The sequence below is a fragment of the Cherax quadricarinatus genome, chromosome 41 (assembly GCF_038502225.1).
Source record: "Cherax quadricarinatus isolate ZL_2023a chromosome 41, ASM3850222v1, whole genome shotgun sequence".
NCBI lineage: Eukaryota > Metazoa > Arthropoda > Malacostraca > Decapoda > Parastacidae > Cherax > Cherax quadricarinatus.
This window is the reverse complement of record NC_091332.1, coordinates 8,026,037-8,051,693: the sequence shown is the minus strand read 5'-3', so window position 1 is coordinate 8,051,693 and position 25,657 is coordinate 8,026,037. Positions and strand designations below refer to the sequence as shown.

At 39.0% G+C, this 25,657-nt stretch overlaps 2 protein-coding genes across 2 annotated transcripts in view; one reads left to right on the top strand and one right to left on the bottom strand.

Annotated features, from left to right (window-relative positions):
* The window catches only part of LOC128695797 (vitellogenin-like), a 34,337-nt gene extending 10,272 nt beyond the window's left edge, over positions 1-24,065 (top strand). Inside the window, exons 2-15 of the mRNA XM_070092813.1 lie at positions 316-558; positions 1,638-1,828; positions 2,121-3,218; positions 3,427-3,574; positions 3,958-5,700; positions 5,836-6,097; positions 6,606-6,690; positions 12,453-13,054; positions 13,968-14,331; positions 15,039-15,710; positions 16,493-17,020; positions 17,312-17,693; positions 18,830-19,095; positions 19,299-24,065. Of these exons, the coding sequence (XP_069948914.1) occupies positions 316-558; positions 1,638-1,828; positions 2,121-3,218; positions 3,427-3,574; positions 3,958-5,700; positions 5,836-6,097; positions 6,606-6,690; positions 12,453-13,054; positions 13,968-14,331; positions 15,039-15,710; positions 16,493-17,020; positions 17,312-17,693; positions 18,830-19,095; positions 19,299-20,162 (7,448 nt within the window). The 3' untranslated portion in view covers positions 20,163-24,065. The remainder of the gene's footprint in view (positions 1-315; positions 559-1,637; positions 1,829-2,120; positions 3,219-3,426; positions 3,575-3,957; positions 5,701-5,835; positions 6,098-6,605; positions 6,691-12,452; positions 13,055-13,967; positions 14,332-15,038; positions 15,711-16,492; positions 17,021-17,311; positions 17,694-18,829; positions 19,096-19,298) is intronic.
* Positions 1-25,657, bottom strand: part of LOC138853826 (uncharacterized) — a 152,661-nt gene that overhangs the window by 116,341 nt on the left and 10,663 nt on the right. The gene's annotated exons all lie outside the window — the stretch shown is intronic.

Below are 25,657 nucleotides of genomic sequence, written 5' to 3'. Positions count from 1 at the left end.
GTTTTTGAGAGTTTACTTTAATGTTAAGTCCTGGAGTTCATAGATGAGGAAATATCCAAAATTTATGAAATAAGGTTAATGATTTAAAAATACCCAAGAAATGTAATTGATAAATCTAAAGTTGCTATAGAACACTTTTTTATAATCCAAAAAAGGGAGACAAACTAGCCTTATTCAACTAAAAATATGTTGTTTTGCATATATATAAATATATATATATATATATATATATATATATATATATATATATATATATATATATATATATATATATATATATATATATATTATTGATAAATTTATTTATTCTTTCAGTGCCGTTTGAAGATGCTACAGCTTTATGCTCCACGGAATGTCCGATCACCGGTTCCCCCAAACTCTTCTATCATCCAGGAAAGACCTACACCTACGAGTACTTCATGAAATCTCTGATCCAACTGAAAAGTGTGGAAAGTGGAATGTCAGTGACGGATTGGTCCACGCAAGTTGAACTCTCATGGAGAAGTCCTTGTGACATGGTCATCACTTTGAAGGACTCCGAGATACATGGTGGCAATGGTGAGTCTAATGTTCACACACTTACAAGCACATAGTAGTTATACATAACATTCCAGCAGGAATTTAGTTCATGTCCAGCCTGACCTGTTGTTTTCACTAGATGTCCTAACTACGAGTACACTCAAACCAAAGACCATATATATATATATATATATATATATATATATATATATATATATATATATATATATATATATATATATATATATATATATATATATATATATATATATATATATATATATATAAATATATATATATATATATAAATATATATATATATATATATATATATATATATATATATATATATATATATATATATAAATATATATATATATATATATATATATATATATATATATATATATATATATATATATATAAATATATATATATATATATATATATATATATATATATATATATATATATATATATATATATATATATATATATATATATATATAGAAGGTGAAGCACAGGCACAGAGAGTCTGAATAGCAATGGCTGGATGATCGAGCCCAGAAGCTGAATCCCAGCACTTTAGATGTGTGATCTGGAACTTTAAACTCTCCATCAGATGAACTGTAGCCTTCTGTCCCAGTAAACAGGTTCAGAAGCTACAGACTCAACCTAGGATAGGTTAGTAATTGAATAAGTGAACGGAACGTCGGTTTATAGCAACGCTGCAACACACGTTGCAAACACGTACTGAACCAAGGTTTGCAACGTTACAAACTGACCTAAAGAAAAGACTCACTTTTTATAAGTCTTTATAGGACCAGTGTTTCGAACTGTTTAGACCTTTATCAAGATATGATAAAGATCCAAACATAGTGGATCCCTGCTTAGTGGAGCACAACACAGCGTATGTGGCATAGCACTCCAGCACTTTGCTGCTAATTACCGGCTCTATACAAAGAATCGGAACTGTCCTCTGCTTCGAATTTAGACCTGATTACTCCACCTCCACCCCTCCCATTCCACAGCTAATGCAGCAGTTAGGCAAGTTTTTCGCATTCCCATAATAATAATAAATATAAATAATTTAAAAATCATTACTGGTGCCCTCCCAGTCCCAGACGCTGCCAGGTTCCTGGAGAGGTACCCACTGGTGGTGGCTGTGGTCGACGGCAGAGTTCAGCATGTGTGTAGTCATCCTGACGACGACACCTGGTCCGTCAATATTAAGAAGGGCGTCGCCTCAGCCTTCCAGAACTCACTCCCTTCTATTTCTACCGTCAATTCAGGACAAAGTATTACTGAGGTGTAAAATATTTCCTAACTTTGCTTATAAATATTTAGTGCTATTTATGTTGCCTAACAAATACATAAAAACATATCAGGGTTATATTTTTATATAGACACACCACCATAACCAATATGGAATATATTTATCTCATGTAACCAATGATGCAGTCACATATAATTTCATAATAATTGTCTATTATGTATAGCTAATATTTTAAATCTTTCGTTTAAGGTATCATTTCCAGGCAATAAAACTATTATTAACTTATTACTGACAAAAAACAGTCACATTTTTCCTGTCTCAACAGACGGACGTGGTAGGAAAGTGTCTAACGAGATACGAGGTATATAATGAGAGAAACAGAGTTATTATGAAGAAAGAGAAGAATCACCGCCTATGCAAGGAACGTTACTACACCCCTACTGAGACTCAGGTGCCCTGGCTCAGAGGTCCTTTGCCACTGGAAGTGTCAGAATCTTCGTGTATACAAGAGATTAGGCATGGAATCTACTCCGCCATCATATGTAAGGATAGGAACGTGGTCCGGCCAAGTTACGGGGCCTATAAATATGTTGAGGCCAAACAGGAGTCGGCCCTCAGATATCTCTCAGAATCCAGTGAAGAATCAGCTGCCGGCTTTACAGTATCTCTAGGTAACATGGTCCGGAAGAGCCTCTTGTACAGTTATGATACACCTAAGAAGGACCCGTCCATGGTAACTCAGTTGGATCAGATTATCACCCAGATCTGTGAGAAAATTAAGAATGTTGTTGAACGTGATGTTGCTGCTTTGGTGGCCAGGGCTGTTCAGCTCCTACGTTGGGTGCCTCAGGAAACCGTGGAACAAACTTTAGTCAAAATTCGCAGAGGGCAATACTGTCAAGACCACAAAAAACTCGAGAACTTATATCTAGATGCTGTTGCTTGTGTCCAAGAGTCTGGTGCAATAAAAGTTATGATGATGGAGCTGGTGAGAGGACAGGTCCCAGAAGGACGTGCTGCTCTCTACACTGCTGCTCTTTATCTTCATTTGCGTCCTACCTGGAGTGACATTGAAGCTCTCGTGCCCATATTTGAATCCCCTCGACCTGTGTCCTCTGTGATTCTGGCAGCAGCTTCTGTGGTCAATTCATATTGTCGTCGCCATTCCCAGTGTCATAATGAAGCGTTAGTTAGGACCATTGCCGGAGCACTGAATAATAAAATTTTAAATCAGTGTTCCCTTTTAAGTGAAAAAAAAGAACAAGAGGCAGCACTCTTAACACTGAAGACCATCGGCAACATGGGCGTGATGACTCCCACAGTGGCTACGTCTCTTATAAGATGCATGAAGATTGAAGGAGTTCTAACTAGTGTCCGAGTAGCTGCAGCTCAAGCTTTTAGGCAAGCACAGTGCAAACAATCAGTAAGTATTAGTATTGATCATGACCCTAAAATTAGTGAAAGAGGATGCACATAAGTGGTGATGATGGTATATACGTCAAAAAAAAAAAAACCGTGTCTCCTGACACGAGTCTCAAACAGATGATGGCAGGGTCACCACGATATAAGTTATCATTTACATAATTGCTGGGAAAGTTCCTTATTAATTTTAATTTTCTGTGTTTCTTCAGATTACAAACCAGCTCCTTCGTATTGCGGTTGATCCAACTGGAAACACAGAGGTTCGCATTGCCTCGTACCTCACGGTGATTCGTTGTGTAAAGCAACATGAAATGGAGATGATCATTAATAATATCACGGGACAAGAAAACACGCAAGGTAATGTTTCATTGTGATCAGTAAACAAGTGTCAGATGACTGTCAAAAGTCTACGAGTAAAAGATGTTCCACAAACTGATGATATTTTTTATGATTCACAAGCTTATCGATTTCCTAAAGAAATTGACTACAGATTGTGATAGGTTTTTTAACTCAGTTTGATTGGATGTAACTCTTAGTACTAGAAAAATCTAGCCACATATAATAATAATAACAATAATAGTCTTTATTTGTATGCATAATAACATAATTACAAAAAACTTCAAACATCTTTTTCAAAACATTTTTTTTTTGTATTTTAGAAGCATAAGTCGATAATTTTAAAACGTAAATAATTAAAAAATATAAAAAAGTATTAGTAACAAAGTATTCTTATATTTCAGTTCGTGGTTTCATACTGAGTCACCTGGTGAACCTCCAAGACACCAACACACCACACAAGGAACACCTCCGTCACATGCTGACGAACATTCTCCTTCCCAGAGATTTTGAGACAGACATCAGGAAATATTCTCACAACATAGACCTGTCTTACTTCTTCCCATCTCTGGACATTGGTGCCGGCGTAGAATCCAACATCATCTACGCCCCGGGATCCTTTGTTCCTCGGTCTATTGACTTTAACCTCACAGTAGCATCAGGAGGAGCCCTTGTGAATATAGGCGAAGTTGGTGTACGAATTGAAGGTCTAAGACCAATTATTGATAAGCTAATAGGACCAGGAGGTTACCTAAGAAGGACTAGTTTGAGTAATATTTTTCGTTACATTTTGATGTTCCTTGAAAAACAGCTTAAAGAGATCATTGATAATTTCCAGGATATTACAAGGCAAAAAAGGACTACTGATATGTCTTTAATATACGATTTTTTCACTGACATAAATTATTATGGCAGAGATGGTGGTGTCCGCGCTGACATATTTGCTCGCTATATGGGTCAAGAAATAAGTTTTGCTTCTTTGTCTGGAAACTTGGAAGATATAGCTGCAATTAGAATAGGCAGGACTGTCGGCTCGTTTATTGCAGAGATTCTTCTCCAGATGAAAAATGTGAAGACTAACAATGCAAGAACAGCCGGGTTGCACCTAGAATATAGTATCACTACCATCCAAGGTACACCTTTAAAATTAAAATTTGAAGGAACTGCCATTGTCGGACTCGAGTTGGAAGGAAATCTAAATCTAATTGATTTATTTATGAACTCGAAAAGGGAAGAGAACACCACAATCACCCCAAGCCTGTCTATACAAATAGACGGCTTTATTGGCTTCGATAATTACCTCACTACGACAGGAATGAAAACGGTCAACACCGTCTCAAGTAGCAACTGTCTCTCTCTCAATGCCCAGGCTAAGGACAACGAGGTGAAAATTTTGTGGGCTCTTCCTGAAAAGATGGAATTTATTGATGTGAAGAGCGAGACATACCTTATGAAGACTGCGAGAGGCAGCCCAGAAACTAAGATCATCCCAGCTTCCATGAGAGATATTAGAGTCAGTATTCACTCATGTATCAACAGTTTTGAACCTGTGTTAGGTCTTAAGCTCTGTTATGATTTGGACATCCCAGATATCTTCCGCAGCAGCTCTCTACCACTCGGGGCTCCAAGTACAGCTAGAATATATATTGAAAAATCAGAGCCCTCAATAACAGGCTATAATATCACTGCTCATGTTAAGAAACTGGAAAGTTCCGAATATATTCTGATGAAAATTTATACTTGCGGCTCCTCTAAACCGACAAAAACCGAAGCGATTTTCTCATTTTCTAGAGTAGAGAAGTCTTTCTTAACCTCAGTCACATTTGACTCTCTCGAGGTGAGTGGTGGAGTCTATACCATTATTAACACCAGTGAAGATTACAAGGGCGTCCAGGTGTTCGCAGATTACAGGTCTAACGAAAATATATTATCCCGGGGATTTAAAGCAGATTTCAGGACCACGTCATCACTAAATGATTCTGAATACGAAGCAAATGTCTTTATCAGCACACTGAGGGATTTTCCTCTTACCTCAAGAGTCATAGAGATGAAACTCACTAAGAAAATCAGCCTCCCTGATACTGCTCTGGATTTGCTCTGTGGGACAAGAAATGTTTTACGAAATTATTTTGACTTTAATTTTGAAGGTAATCTTTCTTCGTGGATTTTTGTTTGCACTAATTACAACTGAAAACGAATTCTGTAGTTGTAAGGCAATTATGGATTTATAATGCAATTTAACTTAATTTTGATATGTTAATTCTATTTGGCTTTCTCTTCAGCCAGTGGAGATTTAAGGTACACCTCACAGTCCAGCTTGCCTTTGCCATTGAAACTGCGCAAACTTGACTTCCACACGGGCCTGGGAGGCTGGCAGCTCGACTCCATCATTCGTCAGACCAGAGAGTCAGGAGAGAACGCTGAACACTTATCTACCTTCAATGTGAAGCGATGGGAAGAGAACCTGATTTTTGTTGAGGCTACCCACACTACACAAGGATCACTTTACGATAACTTTATCATTAGAACTGCAGCACTAAGTAAGTAGTTATACATTAATTACCGTTCCGTACTTGAGAAATACCAGAAATCATCTAGAGAACAGAAAACAGAAGTTGAAATTTTCAAGGATATGACAGTGCCAATGATTATTAATGATCTGTAAATTATGAGGTAATAGTTTTAATTTGTAATTACAAATCTTAGTGATTGGCCACGGCACAAAATAAATATGGGTACAGTATATACACATAGTGACAGCGCTGAATGACCTAAAATGTTAAAGCTCTCTTTAAACTTCAAAACCCCTACAGAACACTGATTTAAAAAACATAAATACAGGCTAGTATGAAACAACGTAGATATTCTAGAAAAACTTAGCGAGAGCCTACCCCCCCCCCCTCTTATTTTATATGTTAAAAGTCACTGACTATTCAGTAGGCGGGGAGAATTTTGCAAAAATTAATCCCATCAGCTCTTTCGTTTAATGTAACATCGTGAAGTTTTTTCTGATACAATATTTATATTTAAAGTATTTTTTTAAACTTTTTAGATCAACAGTGATTTATCTGGTGACTATATTATGTAGTTCTTGGGTGAAAACTAGTGTTCAGAGTTATCCCAAGAGATTTACCAAGGCATCTATAAATAAATATATCATGATATGCATATTAATAAGGTAGCAGGTTGATAGACAGCAACCATCCAGGGAGGTTCTATTCTTGCATTTAAATGTAAAGAGAGGAAGACTTAATTTTGGTTTCTTGATCCGAGGAATTGAAGATTTGCTTCTTCTATATTCTTGTTCTTGTTCAGACCAGAGCTTTGGTGAGATGGGGAAGGAAGAAGGATGGGTAAGGATGGAAATATTGGAAAAGGGTGGGAGGGGGGTGAGAGGTAGGATATAAAGGTAAGTGGCCCAACCACTTTGGTGCAATTTAAAAAGTGTATGTGAAATGATAATATATTTAATTAAGGGGTATAATACTAACCCATCAGAGTCACATAGATATAATAGGTATATAAGTACATGACTCTGAATTGGTAGTAATTATACAAGTTGCAATCGCTTTTTTTTTTTTTTTTTTTTTTTTTTTTTTTTTTTTTTTTTTTTTGCGATTGCACAACGGATATTTATGCGACAAGGAAGGCAATAATTTTCTGGCCAGTTTATAAAGTTCGTGACAATGGCTTCTTACAGGTGGTGTCCAGCCATAGTAAATAGCATAATTTTTACATTAGAAAGTTATATAAGATGTCTCCCTAATTGGGGGCGATGATTTTTTCAGTATACATAGAAGGGTTCTGGTGGTACCCAATCTTCTTCATCAGGGAGGTTGCTCAATATCATGCGTCGATGGTAATCATCTTTATGAATAAAGCGACGGACCCTTTGTGGGAGAGTCATTCGTTGAGTCCTGTGAGGAGGAGTAGTGATGGTATAATCCGTGGTATTAACCACTTGTATAGGATGTTCTCTATCTGGCATGTATAGTTCTTGCATTGTATAAAGTTGTTTCTTTTTTAGGGTGTCAAGGCGTACATTTATGGCAGTAATATCTTGTTGTATGTGTAAATCTGCCATTTTAACTCTGTCTCTCCTCCTGGTATCGGTGATGAAGCGAAGAGCTCTATTCTGGACCCTTTGTAACCGGAGCATGTTGGTCTTTGTTGTTAGTGACATTGGGACACAAGGGTATTCGAGTATTGGTCTTATTATCATTTTATACAGATGTTTTTTGACATGTTGAGGGGCTTGATTAAATCGAAAGAGTCTGCTAAGACCGGCTTTGGCTATGTTGATCTTTTTAGTTACATGAGATGTTGAATGGAGCAGCCTGTCGATTTCATATCCCAAAATCTTGTTAGGGTTTCTAATGGCTACAGGTGTACCTCTGATGGAGATACCTCCTTTATCTTCAATTGTTGATGCAAAACATCCTATCGTGCTAACAAGGACCTTGTCAGGATTAGTTGTAATTCTCCATTTCTTTTCCCAATTAGATGTTCGACGAAGTTCAATATTCATTTTCTCTATGACTCTCTCATACTTGTATTTTCCTGTTACCGGAGTTGATGAGACGACATGAATAACATCATCTGCAAACTGTGTCACAATTGTGTCATTAAACTCTGGTTGAGGAAGGTCATTCACATAAATGTTGAACAGGAGTGGACTGAGACAAGATCCTTGCGGGACACCAGCTGTCGGTATAAAAGGCTCTGTCGACCTGCCATGAAAGGTGGGAATGATTTTTCTTTGAGTTAAGAAATTATATATTAATCTGAGAAAAGTCCAGTTATGGTCTGGTAGGTCAATGAGTTTGTATATAAGGCCATCATGCCATAAGCTATCAAAAGCTTTATGAACATCTCTGGTGGCAATTAAGGCAAGATTGCCCTGATGTTTTAGACTTGCTACAGTATCGAAAATAACATTTATTGCATGATTGGTACCTCTATGTGTTCTAAAGCCAAATTGTTTTTCAGTAAAAAAGTGATTAAACTCCATATAGTAGTTCAATCTGTTGGAAATGACTTTCTCAAGAACTTTTCCAGTGACTTCAAGTAAAGATATAGGTCTATAGTTCCCAGGTTGGTGGATGTCTTTATTGGGCTTACCAAGAAAGATCATCTTAGCAGTCTTAAAAACAACTGGAAAATGTCCTGAGGCCAAGATGGCATTAAAGATATTGACCAAAGACTGTTTACAATTTCTAGGTAGGTACTTTATTTGTTTCATTGTTATTCCAGAGAGGCCAGGGGCTCTATTTCTCATTCTTCCAATAACCTGACTTATCTCTAGTAATGTAATAGGTCTAGTAAGCGGGTGGGTATCTTCAAGAGTTGAAGTATCGATGGAAGGTAGTGGTTGTAGATCATCCAAGTTCTCATCTCTCCATTCATTTACTAACTGATAATGATTATTGTTAAATTGACGACTGTTATTATGGGAGAGAATTTTCTCCCATACATCACCCATCAAATTAGCCTGGTCCTGTGGATCGTCAAGTTTAATTTCAACATCTTCATCATCCTCATCAGTGAAGGTATGAACTAGGTAGTTAGGAGCCTTGTGCTTTGCCCCTAAAAGTTGTCGGATCTTACTCCAAAATTTTGCTGGTTCACGTTTATACTGATTAGCTTGAAGAACTAGAAATTTCCATATGTCCCGTTTGTGATGACTAATCATGTTAATTAATTCTTGCCTTAATCGGTGCAGTGTAGCTGCTGGTGGTTGTCGCGTTTGAAGATGCCTTCGACATTCTGCTTGATAATTTCTTAAATTGTCTCTAATTTCCCTAGTAGGTTTATATTGTTGGTATATCTTTGTGGAAGCTAATTGACAAGTTGCATTAGTAGCTTCAATTATTCGATTATGCAGGGACCTGATTGCATCATCAATTGCATTGGAAGGTAGATTTTCCAATGACACAATTTCATCCTCACCCAGATATGCCCTGAAGGGGTCAAATCCTAGGGTGTTAAGATTGGGTTTAGGAGTTACAGGTATTCTAAATGGAGAAGTTTGTAGTTGTATTATAACAGGGATATGGTCAGATCCTACATTTCCACCAGGAGATATACGACAGTGAAAGATGTCACAGTCCCTGTTTGTCAGTACTATATCAGGTGTCCCTGGATGAGGTCCAATGTACGATTTAAAGAATGGGCCTTGAAATGACAAGTTTCTAGCTGTCATGATATTAAAGAGTTGTTTTCCTTTTAAGTCACCCAGTGGAATACCAGCTCCACAGTTGAAGAGGGCAGGGTGATGAGCATTAAAATCTCCCGCTAGAATTGTTGGAATATTCCTGCTTAATATCCTATGTAGAGGAATTGACTCTATATATTGTTGTCTCGGGGGAAAATATCCAGTTACTATCACTAGTTGTCCATGAGACGTTGTCATTTCTATTGCAAGAATGTTATCTTCATCAACATGAATATTTTTAAATGTATAGCCTAATTTTACTAAGATGGCTACTCCACTAAATGGTCCTCTCGATTTCTCCACAGTAGAGTAACCACGTAATTTAATATATTGATCAACTCTTGCAGCTGTCTCGTTCAGAAGTATAACATCGGGATTGTAATTATGTAGTTCAACCTCAAGAAGGTAACGGTTATTAAAGAAATGTTGAACATTAAGTTGGAAAATTGTAATCCCCATTATTTCTTGTTCTTCGCTCGTGTACTGCGGTCTGAACGCCTGCAAGTAATGTCACGTGTTGTATCCACACTATCCCTGCTGGACTCATCAAGGGGAGGAGGGAACTTTTGCGTAGGTGCTTGTGTATTAAGAATGCCATCATCTTCACTAGAGGTAGTAATATTAACAGACTCATTAGAATCGGTAGAGTCATCATCAGAAAACTGAGGTGTGTTATTCCCAGTTACAGGAAGCAGAGGCTCGTGAGAGTTAATGGGAGACTGTGGAGGCTCCAAGGGAAAAGTAGGCAGGCAAGGTGAGTCACCCTGGGAAAGTTCCTGTTCAACAGGATCAGCTTCAATAGCGGGAGAGTAGGCACCACTTTCTGGGGCATTGTTATGTTCAGGTGTTGACTTATCGGGTTGAGGGGAGTTGACAACCTGGGTTTGTGAGGTGGGCGATCCCTGAGCCAGGGATGACTTAGGCTTATTTTTAGATGCAGAGTAGGGAACATACTTCTTGTTATGAGAAGGCTGGGTCATAATAGCCTTCACATTTTCAGGGATAGTGATGGGAGTGATCCCATTAGCCATTAACAGATCATTTAAAACCTGAGAGCAGAGTTGAATGTCACCACCTGCTATGTCTTTGGCCATCATGTACATTAGTTGTGCTCTCGTCATATCCCCGGCTGTGGATACCTGAGACATAGGAGATGATACTGAACCTTGTTGTTGCGTTTGTGTATGGTGTAAGTGAGGGTTAGATTGGGGCGCTCCAAGAGGGGCAGAATTCCAAACATTGGAACCATTGGTAGAGACCTGAGGAGTCCCACTTGATCCAGGCAGAGCTGGGAAGGAAGTTTGGGACATCGTTGGCGGTGCCTGGGGAGTGGTCTTCTTAGCAGTGGACAGTTTCTTGGCTTCAAGAATTTTCTGCATTTCCTTTTTCCTTTCAGGACAAATAGCAGAAACAGCATGATGTTTTCCATTGCAGAGGACACATTTAGGTGTATTTTTGTTGGTACAATCTCTATACGAATGTTGGCCAGAGCAAATGCTACAAATCTGCCCTTGAGTACTGCATTTATTGTTGTTATGACCAAAGGCATAACACTTGAAACATTGTGTCACACTGACAAATCGTTCAAGGGAGATTTGGTCAGGTGTACATCTGGTGCCAAAACATTTGAATCCATGTTGACACACAAGTTTGGCCTCCTCAGGTGTCTCAAGTATTAGCTTTAAGGTCACCTTGTTGTTGGTAGGATTAGAGAATTTATGTGCTTCTACAGCCCTAAAGTCAGAATTCTCGGTATTAATGTCGTCAACAATTTCATTCACTGTGCTATGTTTCATGAAACTGTTGATTCTGGCCACAAACACAGTCCTCTGAGCTTGATAGCTATCAGGTGCAACTGGGGTAACACCAGAAGTCTTGAGTTTTTCAAGCACATCATGCTTCAGAAGTTGAAGTAACTCTTCTTCCGAAGAGAGGAGAAGTACTGCTCCAGCGTGGGTTTGAAAAACATCCACTGGAGCAACAGTTGAGTTGGAGCAAATACATGTGAGAATTTCTTTCATTGACATTTGATTGCCGTCAATGCGTAATCTTACACGTATCCTCGCCATGATGTTGAGGAAGGAACACCTGGCAGAGGAGTTTCTTAACAAAAAGGGAACTTTCCTTGATGTTAAACTAGCATCCTATTACAGCTGACTTATGAAGGTCAGCCCCTAAGATAGCCTACCCTCGAGTAGTGAGGGGAAAGGGCCCAAGGCAAAGATCGGCTGGATTTTAAAAAACCACACGGGCTACCAGATGGTCAAAATGCCTTGTGTTAACTCGCCAAAGCGAAGTTGCCGAAAAAGAAGAAGATAGGACAGTCAGAAGGATAGCAATGTATGTAGTGTGTTAAGTGTGTGGGCCAGTGTTGATGTATGGGTGAGGGTAGGATGGGGAAGGATGGGGGGATGGGGATGAGAGGGGTGAACAAGCAAGCAAGTCACCGCCTTACCCTCTTGATGGGATGGGGCTCGAAGTGACTGCAAGCAAGTTTCCTCTCAGCTCTGGTGAAGAATTACTCAGGATAACACAAGAAAATTCCCGAGCAACAGTGTTCAGAGTTGCTCAGCTTAAGAGCAGGAACGACGACGTCTTCTCTCCACGGTGGCTGGGCTGCTTTTTTTTGTCTTCAATATATATATTGGTTAATTTACGAATCCTCTCATTTTTTTTTAACCCTAGGTAGACATTCCAAAGTATATATCAGCCATCGAGTTTGAGAGTACCATTGGAGTAATGGAAGAAAATATCCTCTTGATTGAAGTTGGTCTGACATACGGAAGTCAAGTGATCCTGCAGGTGTATGGCCCAGTAAAATACGAACCCTCTTCAACATCTGTCGAGTTTAATGCTGAACTTAGGATCGTTACAGCAGTCACTGGACGTCACCACCTGTCTACCGCCGTCAGTTTTGCCAATAACAGTGAAATAATGTCCTTTACTCTCAAGAAACACCAGGAGTTAGTAGTTACTGTGGAGTGCAAAGCGGTGAAAATCACCCAACAAGAGACTGTTATCGCAGCACGGGTCTTGCTCCCTGGCTTAGTCGACTTGATGACTGACATTATCACAAACGAGAGGTTCCTGTACATCACTCTCACTGGCTTGCTCTCACTGAGGAACACGTCGCCGCATACACTCAAGGGCTACGTCAACATCGACCTGCATATGAAAAGTGGGAGGGTGGATATCTCGTGGGATACTGACCACGACCCCAGCACCAGAGTCACCATTGATGTCACCATTGCTAGTGTCCCTCTCCATCCAGGCCAATTCTCCCTTCAGTGAGTTTCCTACATCAGAGAGTGTAATAGTTTTATTCTCTACTACTGTATATTTCATAATTGATTTGGTATAGTAACAACCCACATTCAGCAGTACAGAAATAACGGCAACATCTTGGGTATAAATAGGCCTAGGCTCTAGTTAAGCCGAGAATATTCGTGCTATTTCGATACTGGTGAATACAGGTCATTCAGATATACACATACAGGCACTTTTTTTTTTTTTACAGTAGACGGAAATACAGTGACAGAAAAAATAGGTACTGCAGATTACAAGAAAATCTTTCTTAAAAATAAGATTATTGAAATAGGAAGTTACATCTTGAAGGGATGAAGTATTATTATTATTATTATTATTATTAGTAGTAGTAGTAGTAGTAGTATTAATTATTATTATGATTATTATTATTACCGTATATTCATTGAGTCATACATCGCCTACAAAATAGGAAGCAGTCATTTTTGATTCGAGGAAATGAAAGGTAGTTCCAGTTCCTTGGATTAAGAACTCTTCACCGGCATTAAAGCATCTGTTCCCCTTTAATGAAAAGGAAATATTTTTACCATTTTTACCCTCAGTTCCACATCACTCATGGGGTCTCATGCTGTATCACCCATGCTGGTTTGGCGCTATTTTTTGAGTAAAATAACATTCAAAGGAATCAAAAAACGCATATATATAACTGGCATTTTTGTTTTATTTACTTTCAGTCCTAAGAACTTAGTTTAGAAGAAAATTTCAGTATCACGTTTCTTTTTTTATCTAATATGCAAAATTATTTTTTGAATATTATATTTAACCTCAGACCAGTGAAAATATGTTACTCTTTTTAAATGTGTTATCTATATTTTTGTCGCCATTCAACATTCAGGACAGCCTCGCATTAATGAGTTATTTTCTGTTATTCTGTAGAGGCCTGGTTGGGTACAGAGGCATGTCTTACCCTGTGGTTTTAGAAGTAAGTGTAGCAGACCTTCACCACACCACCTTCACTCTCAACATTCAAACACCAGACAACAAGTCCTTGGTCTTGGATTTTGTAAACGCATTTAAGATCAATTCCTCGGTCTCCATAGACACTCGTGTTCTGTACAAGAGCCTGCGCGACATGCAATACAAGTTAACAAGCTTCATCACCTTTGAGAAATTGGATGGCCCGTTCAGCTTCAGCTTTGAATCTCAGCTCAGCTTCACAGCACCACAAGGTCATCAGACAAGCTTGAAGACTGAAGCTAAACACCAGTTGACACCTGAGAAGCGAATAATATATTTCAAGGTAAAGCTCCAATACCTGAATGGAATATACAGATTAATTCTGTATATATATTTAGAATAGTTAGCGATCATGTGTTGTAACATATATGAAGTAATTTTATCAAAATGCAACAGTGCAAAAGAGCGGCGACAGAATTTCTGTAGAGAGAACTTAGGGGAGGCTACCAGGTTGGGCGGATTAGGGGGAAGGAGTGCTAGGAAACTTGTTTTGAAGCATCGTTGTTATTATTTCTTTTATTTTCTGGGAATTCTGGGGGCTGAAGCCTCTTCCTTGGCGTCGCCATAGCGCAGTATCAATAATGATGTAAAAATACGCACTGTAGAAGAGGCGGCTTTTATGGAGACAACTTTTTGAGGATAGAGATTTATTCTGTTTATTTAACTTTTAATGAAACATATTAGGCTGTTCATATCTATCAGTCATGTTTATGGTAAACTGAAAAATGCTACGTTTACAGTTGTTTAATAAAATTCTGCTAACATGATTAAGAAAAATTGATCCTCTCTCTATCCCTCTTAGCAACAGTAACATGTTCTAATATAATATCTATTGATCATTGGGAAAACTGCATCCTTTTGTGTTCTTAGTAGATATACAGAAAGGGCTATATCTTATTTTGGAGAAACTTAGAAAAATCCCCTTGAGGTTTGATCACAAGAACACGTGAAGCAAAATTTTACTTACATCAGGGAAACATTTTCTTTCAGGGAAGCGCGTCTTCTCCGACAAGAAAGCTGCCACTGACACTTGAACTGGAATCAAACAGCACAAAAAAACTTTATGACTTACAGTGGATGGTAGACACAACTTTCCCGGTTACAATGTATAACGTAGAGCTAATGATAGGCCCTAACGGGGCTGTCAGAGTCTTTGATTCCTGTCTAAATGTTACTGCTGTTATGGAATTCTTAGATGCTGTGGTGAAGCTGTTGGATCTTGAAGTGTGGTATTCGGATGAATTTTATGAAATAGGCAGTAAAGAAATTGTTGTATACCACTACCGCTTTCACAGACCCACACTCAACACCTTCTCAGTGATCTTCGAGTCTCCATCCCGCAGTGTTGAGGGTGAAGCAGAGTACTCGCCTTCAGAATCAAGTTTTAAGTTCTTTCTTGACAGAAATCGCACATACAGGATCGCTGCTAAGTCCTCCTACAGCCAATTGGATCAGCAGTCAAAGTACGAAGGCCGATTGAGTCACCCAAGACTGACAAAGGATCTAGGAGTTACTCTTCAGTTCTCAGATAGTGTAGAGACCCCGAGAGGAACCATTGAGCTGGATATTTTCCCCGATAGAGCAGACAAAATTACAGGCGCTTTAAAGACAAGGAAGATGACCAGAAATACCATCATGTTTGAGGTGTTGTTTACATCCAGGGTAAGTATTCTTTAGTCCGCAAGTTGTAGCACATGACCAGTCGCTTATTTTAATGCAAATTTGATAAAAAAAAATACTACCAGGTTTTAGACAGAAAGTGATGTTTGTTTTTAATATAGTTGTCTGCATTACCAGCGGTCTTGCAGGACCACTTCTATTCTTGCTTTGTAGCGCGTCAGTGGTTATAATCATAGCCATTGATTTTTAAAGAAGTGGACCGGTAAGCCAGCGGAAGTCTTCGGTCAGATGACCATAAGCTCCAGCTGTGGGTCATCATATGACTAACACCCGCGTCACAAAACACTTGTCCTGTTTCCTGATAAACATTATACCTACCATTTTGGTTTGCAGAAATGACATGGATGATGTTTAATACAGTACAATACAAATATATGCCGACTCTAAAATAAGTAAATCACAATAACACTTGAGCTTCAGTGACTGTAAACAGACCTTGATGACGAAGTTGCATTGACTATTAAATGACAAATTTAAATCATACATTTGATGAGCACCAGACTTATAGAGTAACTGAAGACCAAGAACATTGAGAAATAGTGCCTAATAATTTGAAGCTAGGTGGGCAGTGCCCCGAGACTAAAAGCCACTAAAAGGAATTAAAAATATATTATTTATGTGTCCTTATTTTGAGATGCTGTTTTATATTGATTTATTCATAAAAACTTTTTAAATACTGTACACCAACAAATTTGTTATTGTGAACATAATATTACACCTTACTCAGGATGCTTATCTAAAATAAAAACTATTTGCTTTTCTAGATACTAGAAAATAACCCTAAACTCGTAGTGGTCATCGCCAGGGCGCCACATATTGTTGGGTTCGATGCCATGATACACTTGAGGTCCTCTTCGCCAGTATCATTTCAAGTGTCAGCAAAATACGACGGAACTCCTACTGGAGATGCAACAGTGACCTTCCATGTGAAGAACACTGAAGGTACCGTGATGGAAATAGCTGGTGTGGTGAAGCCCGAGTTAGTTCCTGACTGTAAGGGCCTCAGGATCAAGAGTGTAGTGCACACCTCTCTAATTGGAAGTTACGACATTCATTTGAGACTGGGCAAACCATCAGTTTTCGAGCTGATTACGGAGAGTCACAGTAGCCGCAAGGTTTATACCACAAAGTTCGACTTCTACACTTTCAAGAATGTCGAGGCTATGATGTCTGTATATGACAAGCTTCATCATAAGGAAGAAGTTATTGTTTTATCACGTATAAAGCCCTTATCTCCTTACATGATCGATGTTGATATGACCTACAACGAAAGAAAATTTAAATCACTGAAGGTAAGTCCCTAACGTTAATGTGTTCATTAACATTTGCACTAGAAAAATTTAAAATCACCGTTAAGGTGCAACACCGAACCAAACTACAACTAAATTAATTACTGACAAAAGGAGGTGAATACTTTAACTTCACTGTAAGCTTTTGCCAACCTACTAATATGCATATATTTTTTTTCAATGTTAAACTCATCACTAACTAAATTAACATAACTGAAGCACTAACTCATCTCTCTCCTAACTTTATTATGGTTGGGAGTACAGGTGAGAGTAAGTGAGTGAATGTTCCCTCAGGATACTGTGTCAGAGAACTGGGTGTACGTGGCCAAGACATTTTTAGAGTGGAGCGCCAAGCAGTACCAGTGGGTGGTGAGACAGGCTCACCATCGCCACATAAACTTTCCACCAGAAGAGCTCAGCTCACAAGTCGGGCAGCTCCTATGGGATCTGTCGGACATCAAATCATACCTAAGTGATGAGATTACTGCAGCCTACGAGTTCCTCTGTCAAAACCTAGACACTCCTAGTGTGGCTTACATACGTCAAGTGGTGAACCGTGTCTGGGGGGTCCTCAGCTGGCTCAAACAACGCCTCCCCAGACACACAATCACACCCTATGAAGAGAAGCTACACTGGATGAAAGAAACTGCCGAATTCAATTATATCGTCAAAGCAGGTAAACAAAAAGATAATTATATTATGATAATCAGGAGCAGTAACAATGCAAGTTGAAATGAGCTACATGTTCACGCGGCACTAGGTCCCAGTCACATTATAATTATCATATAATATTAACAGCAGTAGTAGTATTAGTAGTAGTAAAATGTTTAGTACATTCATCTTCCAAAATTACTTATTACATAGGGTTGTGCTGTCTGGTGGACTGTGCTTGGAAAACCTAAGTGGGCAGTGAGGATATCCCTAAGTATTCCAGAATGGATATTCTTCAAGGATGGGTGGGGGGGGGGAACCCTTGATGATGAAGGGCTCTTGACCTTAGAAATTAGAGCTTTGCACAGTCTGTCTGTACCAGCAGTACTCACCAGTAACACTACACACACACACACACACACTTAGGAAATTAATATAAGCAATGTAAACACTTGAGTTTCACGAATGTTAGGGGGATCCAGTCTTGCAAATGTCAGAGGATCCAATATTGGAAATGTTAAGAGCATCCAATACTGGAAATATTAGGGATTAAATGCTAGAAAGAAGAGATTAAATGTTGGCGAGTAGAGTGGTTAAAAAATTAAAACATAATTAACGAACTAATTTACATACAACATAGTAAGGTATCGCAAAATATGCAATATCTCCCTAACAGTCAAACACCTGTATTGGAACTTACACTAGAGATAAGTAACTTTCACCAGAAACAGATAACTTAGCTCAACAACAGTAATGTCGTTAGTTCTAAATGTTGTACCGCCAGCACCAGTGAAGAAAAGACGTTTGCGAACCAAGCTTGTAACTAAATAAAGCTGCATCAGTGCGAACCGTTGCCCCACTGAAAGCTTGGTCTGCATCATGTCTACTCTTACAATATCGTCGTGTCAAGGTGAATAACACACCTGCTGTTCACTCATTCATACTTCACTTTTCTTTACTGTTTTTTACGACTACTTTTAATATATTTTTTTCATGTTCATAAAGAGTGGCCAGCTTTTGGATCATTCACCACTTAACGAAAACACCGTTTTCATCTGAAATAATATAAATATATCAAAATCAATCTATATTTCATATGCAATCTTTCTAAAATTACTTAAAGGATGTTTTCTTGATTCCATCTGACAAATACTTTGCCAGTTGCCCTGAAGGTTATACATGGAATATTGCACGGTGACGCGGGTGCCACATTGCGTCTCCTGTTCTACCATCTGAGACACACAACCTTCTACAACATGCTCAAGAATGACCTCGATAACATCATGATACAATACCCAGAGGAGTACGAGACCATTCAGCAGATAGTGGAACAAGTCGAAGATGTCTTCGAGTTAGATCTGGACGATCTACAGCGAAGCCCTGCCACACTAGAAGCGACAATCGTGATCTTCAGAAAGATTAACGAGGTAAGTGATGAGGCTCTGGCAGTTTAGAAGTGGCAAGAAGTATAATTTTTTTTCTTATTTTTTCCCCCAACTTTTCGGGGTCATCCTTCACTTTCTCAATATCCTTTCATAAGTATGGCGACTAAAACTGTACACAATATTCTAGATTAAGACGCATTGAGGACCAATAACGATTTACATTTATGTAATTTACTTACGTTCAGATACTGAAAGAAGTTCAAGTGAACGAAGTGTCAGTGCTATACAGCATGCTTTGGGCCTATGACACTTACACTACCCTGCCCCTCAACAAAGTGATATGGTACTACTACCTCCAGTCTCACGGCTTCATAAACCTCCTGCCTCCTTATGACCGCACAGCCATGGTTGTCGGGGGTACAGAGATTCTCACCTTTGATGGAGCTTTGTTACGGATGCCTATTTCACCGTGTGAGGTGATTTTAATTTCCTACTCCTCTAACAAGCTTACTATGGCCCACCCAGATCCATCGGCGCCTCCAGAAATCACATTTGTTGCTGGTCCAGTTATCGTAACCATTAAATCAAATTACATTGTTAAAGTTAATGGACAGATCATTTATGATTATGAAGTCAGTTACGGTGACATAACTATTCTGCAGACGCATCTTCAAGTCAAAATAACCTCAACTTTCTTGATAGTTCGCGTGTCCACCTCAGCGCGTGTAGTGTCCCTGGAAATCTCTGGATGGACATTTGCTCGTCTGGATGGTCTTCTGGGCACTTACGATGGCGAAAGTGGTAATGACTGGCTCACGTCCACTGGTACCCGGGCCTCCAGCCTCCAGGAGTTGGTGTCATCGTGGCAGGAGGACCAGCAGTGTCACACTCCAGCTGTCTCTCCCATCAGCCCAGTGGAAGTCACAGCAGAGAGGAAGGTTCAGTGTTACCCATTGCTAGGAGTGTGGTCCAGGTGCAATTCTTTAGTACGACCAGAGCCTTTCATCCACTTCTGCTATGTATCTCCCAGCCCCTGTGACGCAGCTCAGGCCTACCGCACTCTCTGCTCTAATAAAGGAATTACACCATTGGTGCCAAGAGGATGTTAAATTTAGAAATATAGATAAATCTAGTTAAGCAAATTTAGAAATATAAATAAACCTAGTAAAGCAAATTTAGAGATATAAATTAGTAAAGCAAATTTAGAAATATAAATAAATCTAGTAAAGCAAATTTAGAAATATAGATAAATCTGGTAGAGTAAATTTAGAAATATAGATATTGCACATGAACCACATATTCCTTACCTCCCTTAGTGCTGAGAATGTACGATTTTTTTTTTCAACTGATGGGAGGGTATTATCGACAGGCTACCGTCTGTCCGCCTTTCGTCACAGGGCAGTGCAGATGGAGGAGGAGGCTGGAGAAAAGTATAATCGAAATGCCTGGTGTTGACTTCCGTACTCCAGGTGGGGGAATGACCCAAGATACAAGACCCCCACCACAAAGTTGTGGAACAGAAGAGGTGTGCTCATTGAGGCCGGGAGGCTCGGGCAATAAGAAGCTCAAGCTAGATTGGAATGGGTACCTGTCACTCAGGAGTCGACGTCATCTGAAGCCTGAACGTGTTCTTAGACCCACTAAATTCATCGTGGAACCTAAATAAAGGGCCACAGATGTGAATAAGTCAGCACAACAGAAGGCTGACAGACTAACAATAACTACGCCTTCCAGGAAAGGACAGCGGAGGAAAAGAAAAACCAACCCAGATCGATGAAAACATAAAATCATTAATTATCATTGCGCATTTTGTTTATCTCCACCCCAAGTTTATCAGTTGACAAGAGGTAAGTTATTGTTGATATTGATAACCTAAAGGGGGTATGAAGGGGTACTACAGATTGGCTAGGTGCCTGGCGACCCATGAGGCACCTGGCCAGTCAATCTAAGTCTCGCTTTCTATACTATAGATATGTAATTAAGGATGTTAATAAACTCCGGCTGCGTTACCTGTGGTGACTCGTAGCTCAAGTGGTACTGCCCTCAACACTCTTCCGAAGGATGTGGGTTCAACCCCAGCACAAGTGGAAACAATGTGTTTCCTTACACCTATCGCCTCTTGTTACCTAGCAGTACTTAAGTATCTGGGTGTTAGCCGATTGCTGTGGGTAACATCATGGAGAAGATAATCAAAGGACTCAGTGAGGATGTCCTAGGTTACTAACCCTGTGGGTTAATAATCTTATTTATTCTTCACTCAGACTCCCTTACATAATTATTCAAATAAAATGGCATAAGCTCAGAAAACGGTACTAACTTTTTCAAAATCCATTAGTTGCTCCATAATAAGCAGCAGGCTGTGGACAAAATTCAAACCACGGGCCATATCTAGCCCACCCAAGAATTCTGTCCAGCCTACTACGGTATCTTGCAATTTAGGAAAATATATAAGTGCCTCCAACTGAAAAGAGACTTCATATTGATTTAATTATTCCCTAATTAGAAGCGTGTGTTTGAAAGTATAGATTAATCTCGCTGTGAGTACATGTCAGTGCCACCTGTGCACCGGTCATCGTACCTTCATGTTCCTGCCTGGTAGCTCGACAATTGTTCATATTTCTTCTCTTGGTTTCTTTGTTTACTTTTGACCCAAGAGGATGGTCATGGGTCATTTCACCTATCATCTCCCACCTGGCAGTACAGGATGTATACAGCGAAAAAGTGTTTCAGCGTATATATGCTGAGAGTTTAATTAAATACCTGGGGTGGTAGCACTTGCAAACTCAATTGAGAAGGCCATTGGTGAAATGCCTATGATTTTAAACTGATAGAAGATAGAGGTATGGGTGTGTGTGAGAAATAAGCAGGTTGCAACACTAGGGTTGGAAACAGTAAATGTATAAAAGGCATTCAGCATTAAGTTATAAAGACAATAGATCAGGTCAGCAAACAAAGGGGGACAGCAGAGGGCAGCAAGGGACTAGCTCCCTTAACGTTTACTATACTAATAGCAGGAGTGTAAGAAATAAGATAGATGAGCTAAGATTAATTGCAAGTGCAGGAAACATAGATATTATTGCTATAACAGAGACCTGGCTCAATCTGAAAGATAGAGAGATGCCCTCTGAATGTCACATACAAGGCTATAAATTATTCCACACTGACAGGGTCAACAGGAAGGGTGGTGGAGTAGCGATGTATGTCAGAGACAATTTAAATTGTTGTGTTAGACAAGATATAACATTAGAAGCGTCGGCCACTGAATCTGTTTGGTTGCAGCTTCTCGAGGGCCGAGAAAAGCTGGTTTTGGGTGTGATTTACAGGGCCCCAAATCTTGATAGGGAGTGCAGTAAACTTCTATGGGACGAAATTCGTAAGGCATCTACATACGAAAATGTTGTGCTAATGGGAGATTTCAACTATAGATAGATTGACTGGAGCAATTTGACAGGAAATATAGAGTCAGGTGATTTTCTTGATACGATCCAGGATTGTTTTTTAAAACAGTTTGTGACAGAGCCAACTAGGGGAAATAACCTCCTTGACTTGTTTCTTGCCAGTAGGGAAACACTAATTAATAATCTTGAGGTTAATGATGAGCTTGGGGAAAGTGATCACAAATCACTCAGTTTTAATATATCATGGAATTCCCCTAATAATGGCAATCAAGTCTCTGTCCCTGACTTTCGCTTGGCTGATTTCATAGGACTGAAAAATTACTTAGGTGGGCTGAACTGGAATGACCTGACTAAGGGTCAGGTAAGTGGTGATGGTTGCCGATATGACGCTTTCCAGGGCATAGTTCAAGCTGCTCAGTCAAATTATGTTTCAAATAGGGAAATCAGATCAAACAAAAATGATCCTAAATGGATGAACAAAAGATTAAAATATCTGATTGGTCAAAAGAGAGGCATATATAGGCAAATCAAAAGAGGAGAGGGGCAATTAAGAAATCGATATATTCAGTTAAAGAGAAATAAAAAAGGGAATTAGAAAAGCAAAAAGAGATTATGAGGTTAAAGTTGCAAGAGAATCGAAGACTAACCCAAAAGGATTCTTTCAGGTATACAGAAGTAAGATCAGGGACAAGATAGGCCCACTCAAAAGTTCCTCGGGTCAGCTCACTGACAGTGATAAGGAAATGTGTAGAATTTTTAACACATACTTCCTCTCAGTTTTTACACAGGAGGATACCAGCGATATTCCAGAAATGATAAATTATGTAGAACAGGACGATAATAAACTGTGCACGATTAGGGTCACAAGTGACATGGTCCTTAGGCAAATAGATAAATTAAAACCTAACAAATCCCCAGGCCCTGATGAACTGTATGCAAGGGTTCTAAAGGAATGTAAAGAGGAGCTTAGCAAACCTTTGGCTAATCTTTTCAACATATCACTACAAACTGGCATGGTGCCAGATAAGTGGAAAATGGCAAATGTGATACCTATTTTCAAAGCAGGTGACAGGTCCTTAGCTTCGAACTATAGACCAATAAGCCTAACCTCCATAGTGGGAAAATTTATGGAATCAATAATTGCCGAGGCAGTTCGTAGCCACCTTGAAAAGCATAAATTAATCAACGAATCTCAGCATGGTTTTACAAAGGGGCGTTCCTGCCTTACGAATTTATTAACTTTTTTTCACTAAGGTATTTGAGGAGGTAGATCATGGTAATGAATATGATATTGTGTATATGGACTTCAGTAAGGCTTTTGACAGGGTCCCACATCAGAGACTATTGAGGAAAATTAAGGCACATGGAATAGGAAGAGAAATTTTTTCCTGGATAGAGGCATGGTTGACAAATAGGCAGCAGAGAGTGTGCATAAATGGGGAGAAATCAGAGTGGGGAAGCGTCACGAGCGGTGTTCCACAGGGCTCAGTGTTGGGCCCCCTGCTGTTCACAATCTACATAAACGACATAGATGAGGGCATAAAGAGCGACATCAGCAAGTTTGCCGATGACACCAAAATAGGCCATCGAATTCATTCTGACGAGGACATTAGAGCACTCCAGGAAGATTTGAATAGACTGATGCAGTGGTCGAAGAAGTGGCAGATGCGGTTTAATATAGACAAATGCAAAGTTCTAAATGTTGGACAGGACAATAACCATGCCACATATATACTAAATAATGTAGATCTTAATATTACGGATTGCGAAAAAGATTTAGGAGTTCTGGTTAGCAGTAATCTGAAACCAAGATAACAGTGCATAAGTGTTCGCAATAAAGCTAATAGAATCCTTGGCTTCATATCAAGAAGCATAAATAATAGGAGTCCTCAGGTTGTTCTTCAACTCTATACATCCTTGGTTAGGCCTCATTTAGATTATGCTGCACAGTTTTGGTCACCGCATTACAGAATGGATATAAATGCTCTGGAAAATGTACAAAGGAGGATGACAAAGTTGATCCCATGTATCAGAAGCCTTCCCTATGAGGATAGACTAAGGGCCCTGAATCTGCACTCTCTAGAAAGACGTAGAATTAGGGAGATATGATTGAGGTGTATAAATGGAGGACAGGAATAAATAAAGGGGATGTAAATAGTGTGCTGAAAATATCTAGCCTAGACAGGACTCGCAGCATTGGTTTTAAGTCGGAAAAAATTCAGATTCAGGAAGGATATAGGAAAGTACTGGTTTGGTAATAGAGTTGTGGACGAGTGGAACAAACTCCCAAGTACAGTTATAGAGGCCAGAACGTTGTATAGCTTTAAAAATAGGTTGGATAAATACATGAGTGGATGTGGGTGGGAGTGAGTTGGACCTGATAACTTGTGCTACCAGGTCGGTTGCTGTGTTCCTCCCTTAAGTCAATGTGACCTGACCTGACTAGGTTTTGTGGAAAATACTGTATATATTTTCCAGAAATACAGTAGTTATTAAATGTAAATAGATGGCCATACTGTATTTAAAATTTATGTAATCGAAAACGGGAAGCTGCGCCTGCGCAGAAGGGAGACTCGCCATCTTGGTTTTTAATTGGATACAACGTTAATATAATGGGAAGAATTTTTCGTGCTCTAGAGGTTAAAATTGGATTGACACCTCTCAAATAGGAGGCGAAATTGTTGAATGTGCATTCCTGCATAAATTGAGATATCAGACGACTGGACAAGACAGCTCCATGAACCTCAGATAAGCTCTCTAGATTTGTGTGTAATTCTAGCCAGTGTTTTCATAAATTTAGTTAGTGAGGTTTTTCTGAGTATGATACAACTTAATATCCAGTCAAATTGGTGAGTGATATTAAGATATATTTTCCTTCTGTTATGTATATGTGAATTTATATATAATCATTTTTTAATATACAGTCCACAAATTTATATATTTACCAGTATTCCTGGTGTATGTATATTTCATTTAATTAATAGGTCCAGAGCAACTTGTGGTTATGACAGTGGTAGGTATCGAAGGGGGACATTTTTTGCGACCTAGGTGTCCCAAATTCCTACTTGTCTATGTAACATTGATAAATAATAATTATCTTTGTTATCATTTACTGTTATGTACATAATTAGTTACATTCAGATAAATGCAATTTTCCACATTTAATTTGCCCGTTGGTCCTTCTTGAACCGGAGGTAATTAGTGAA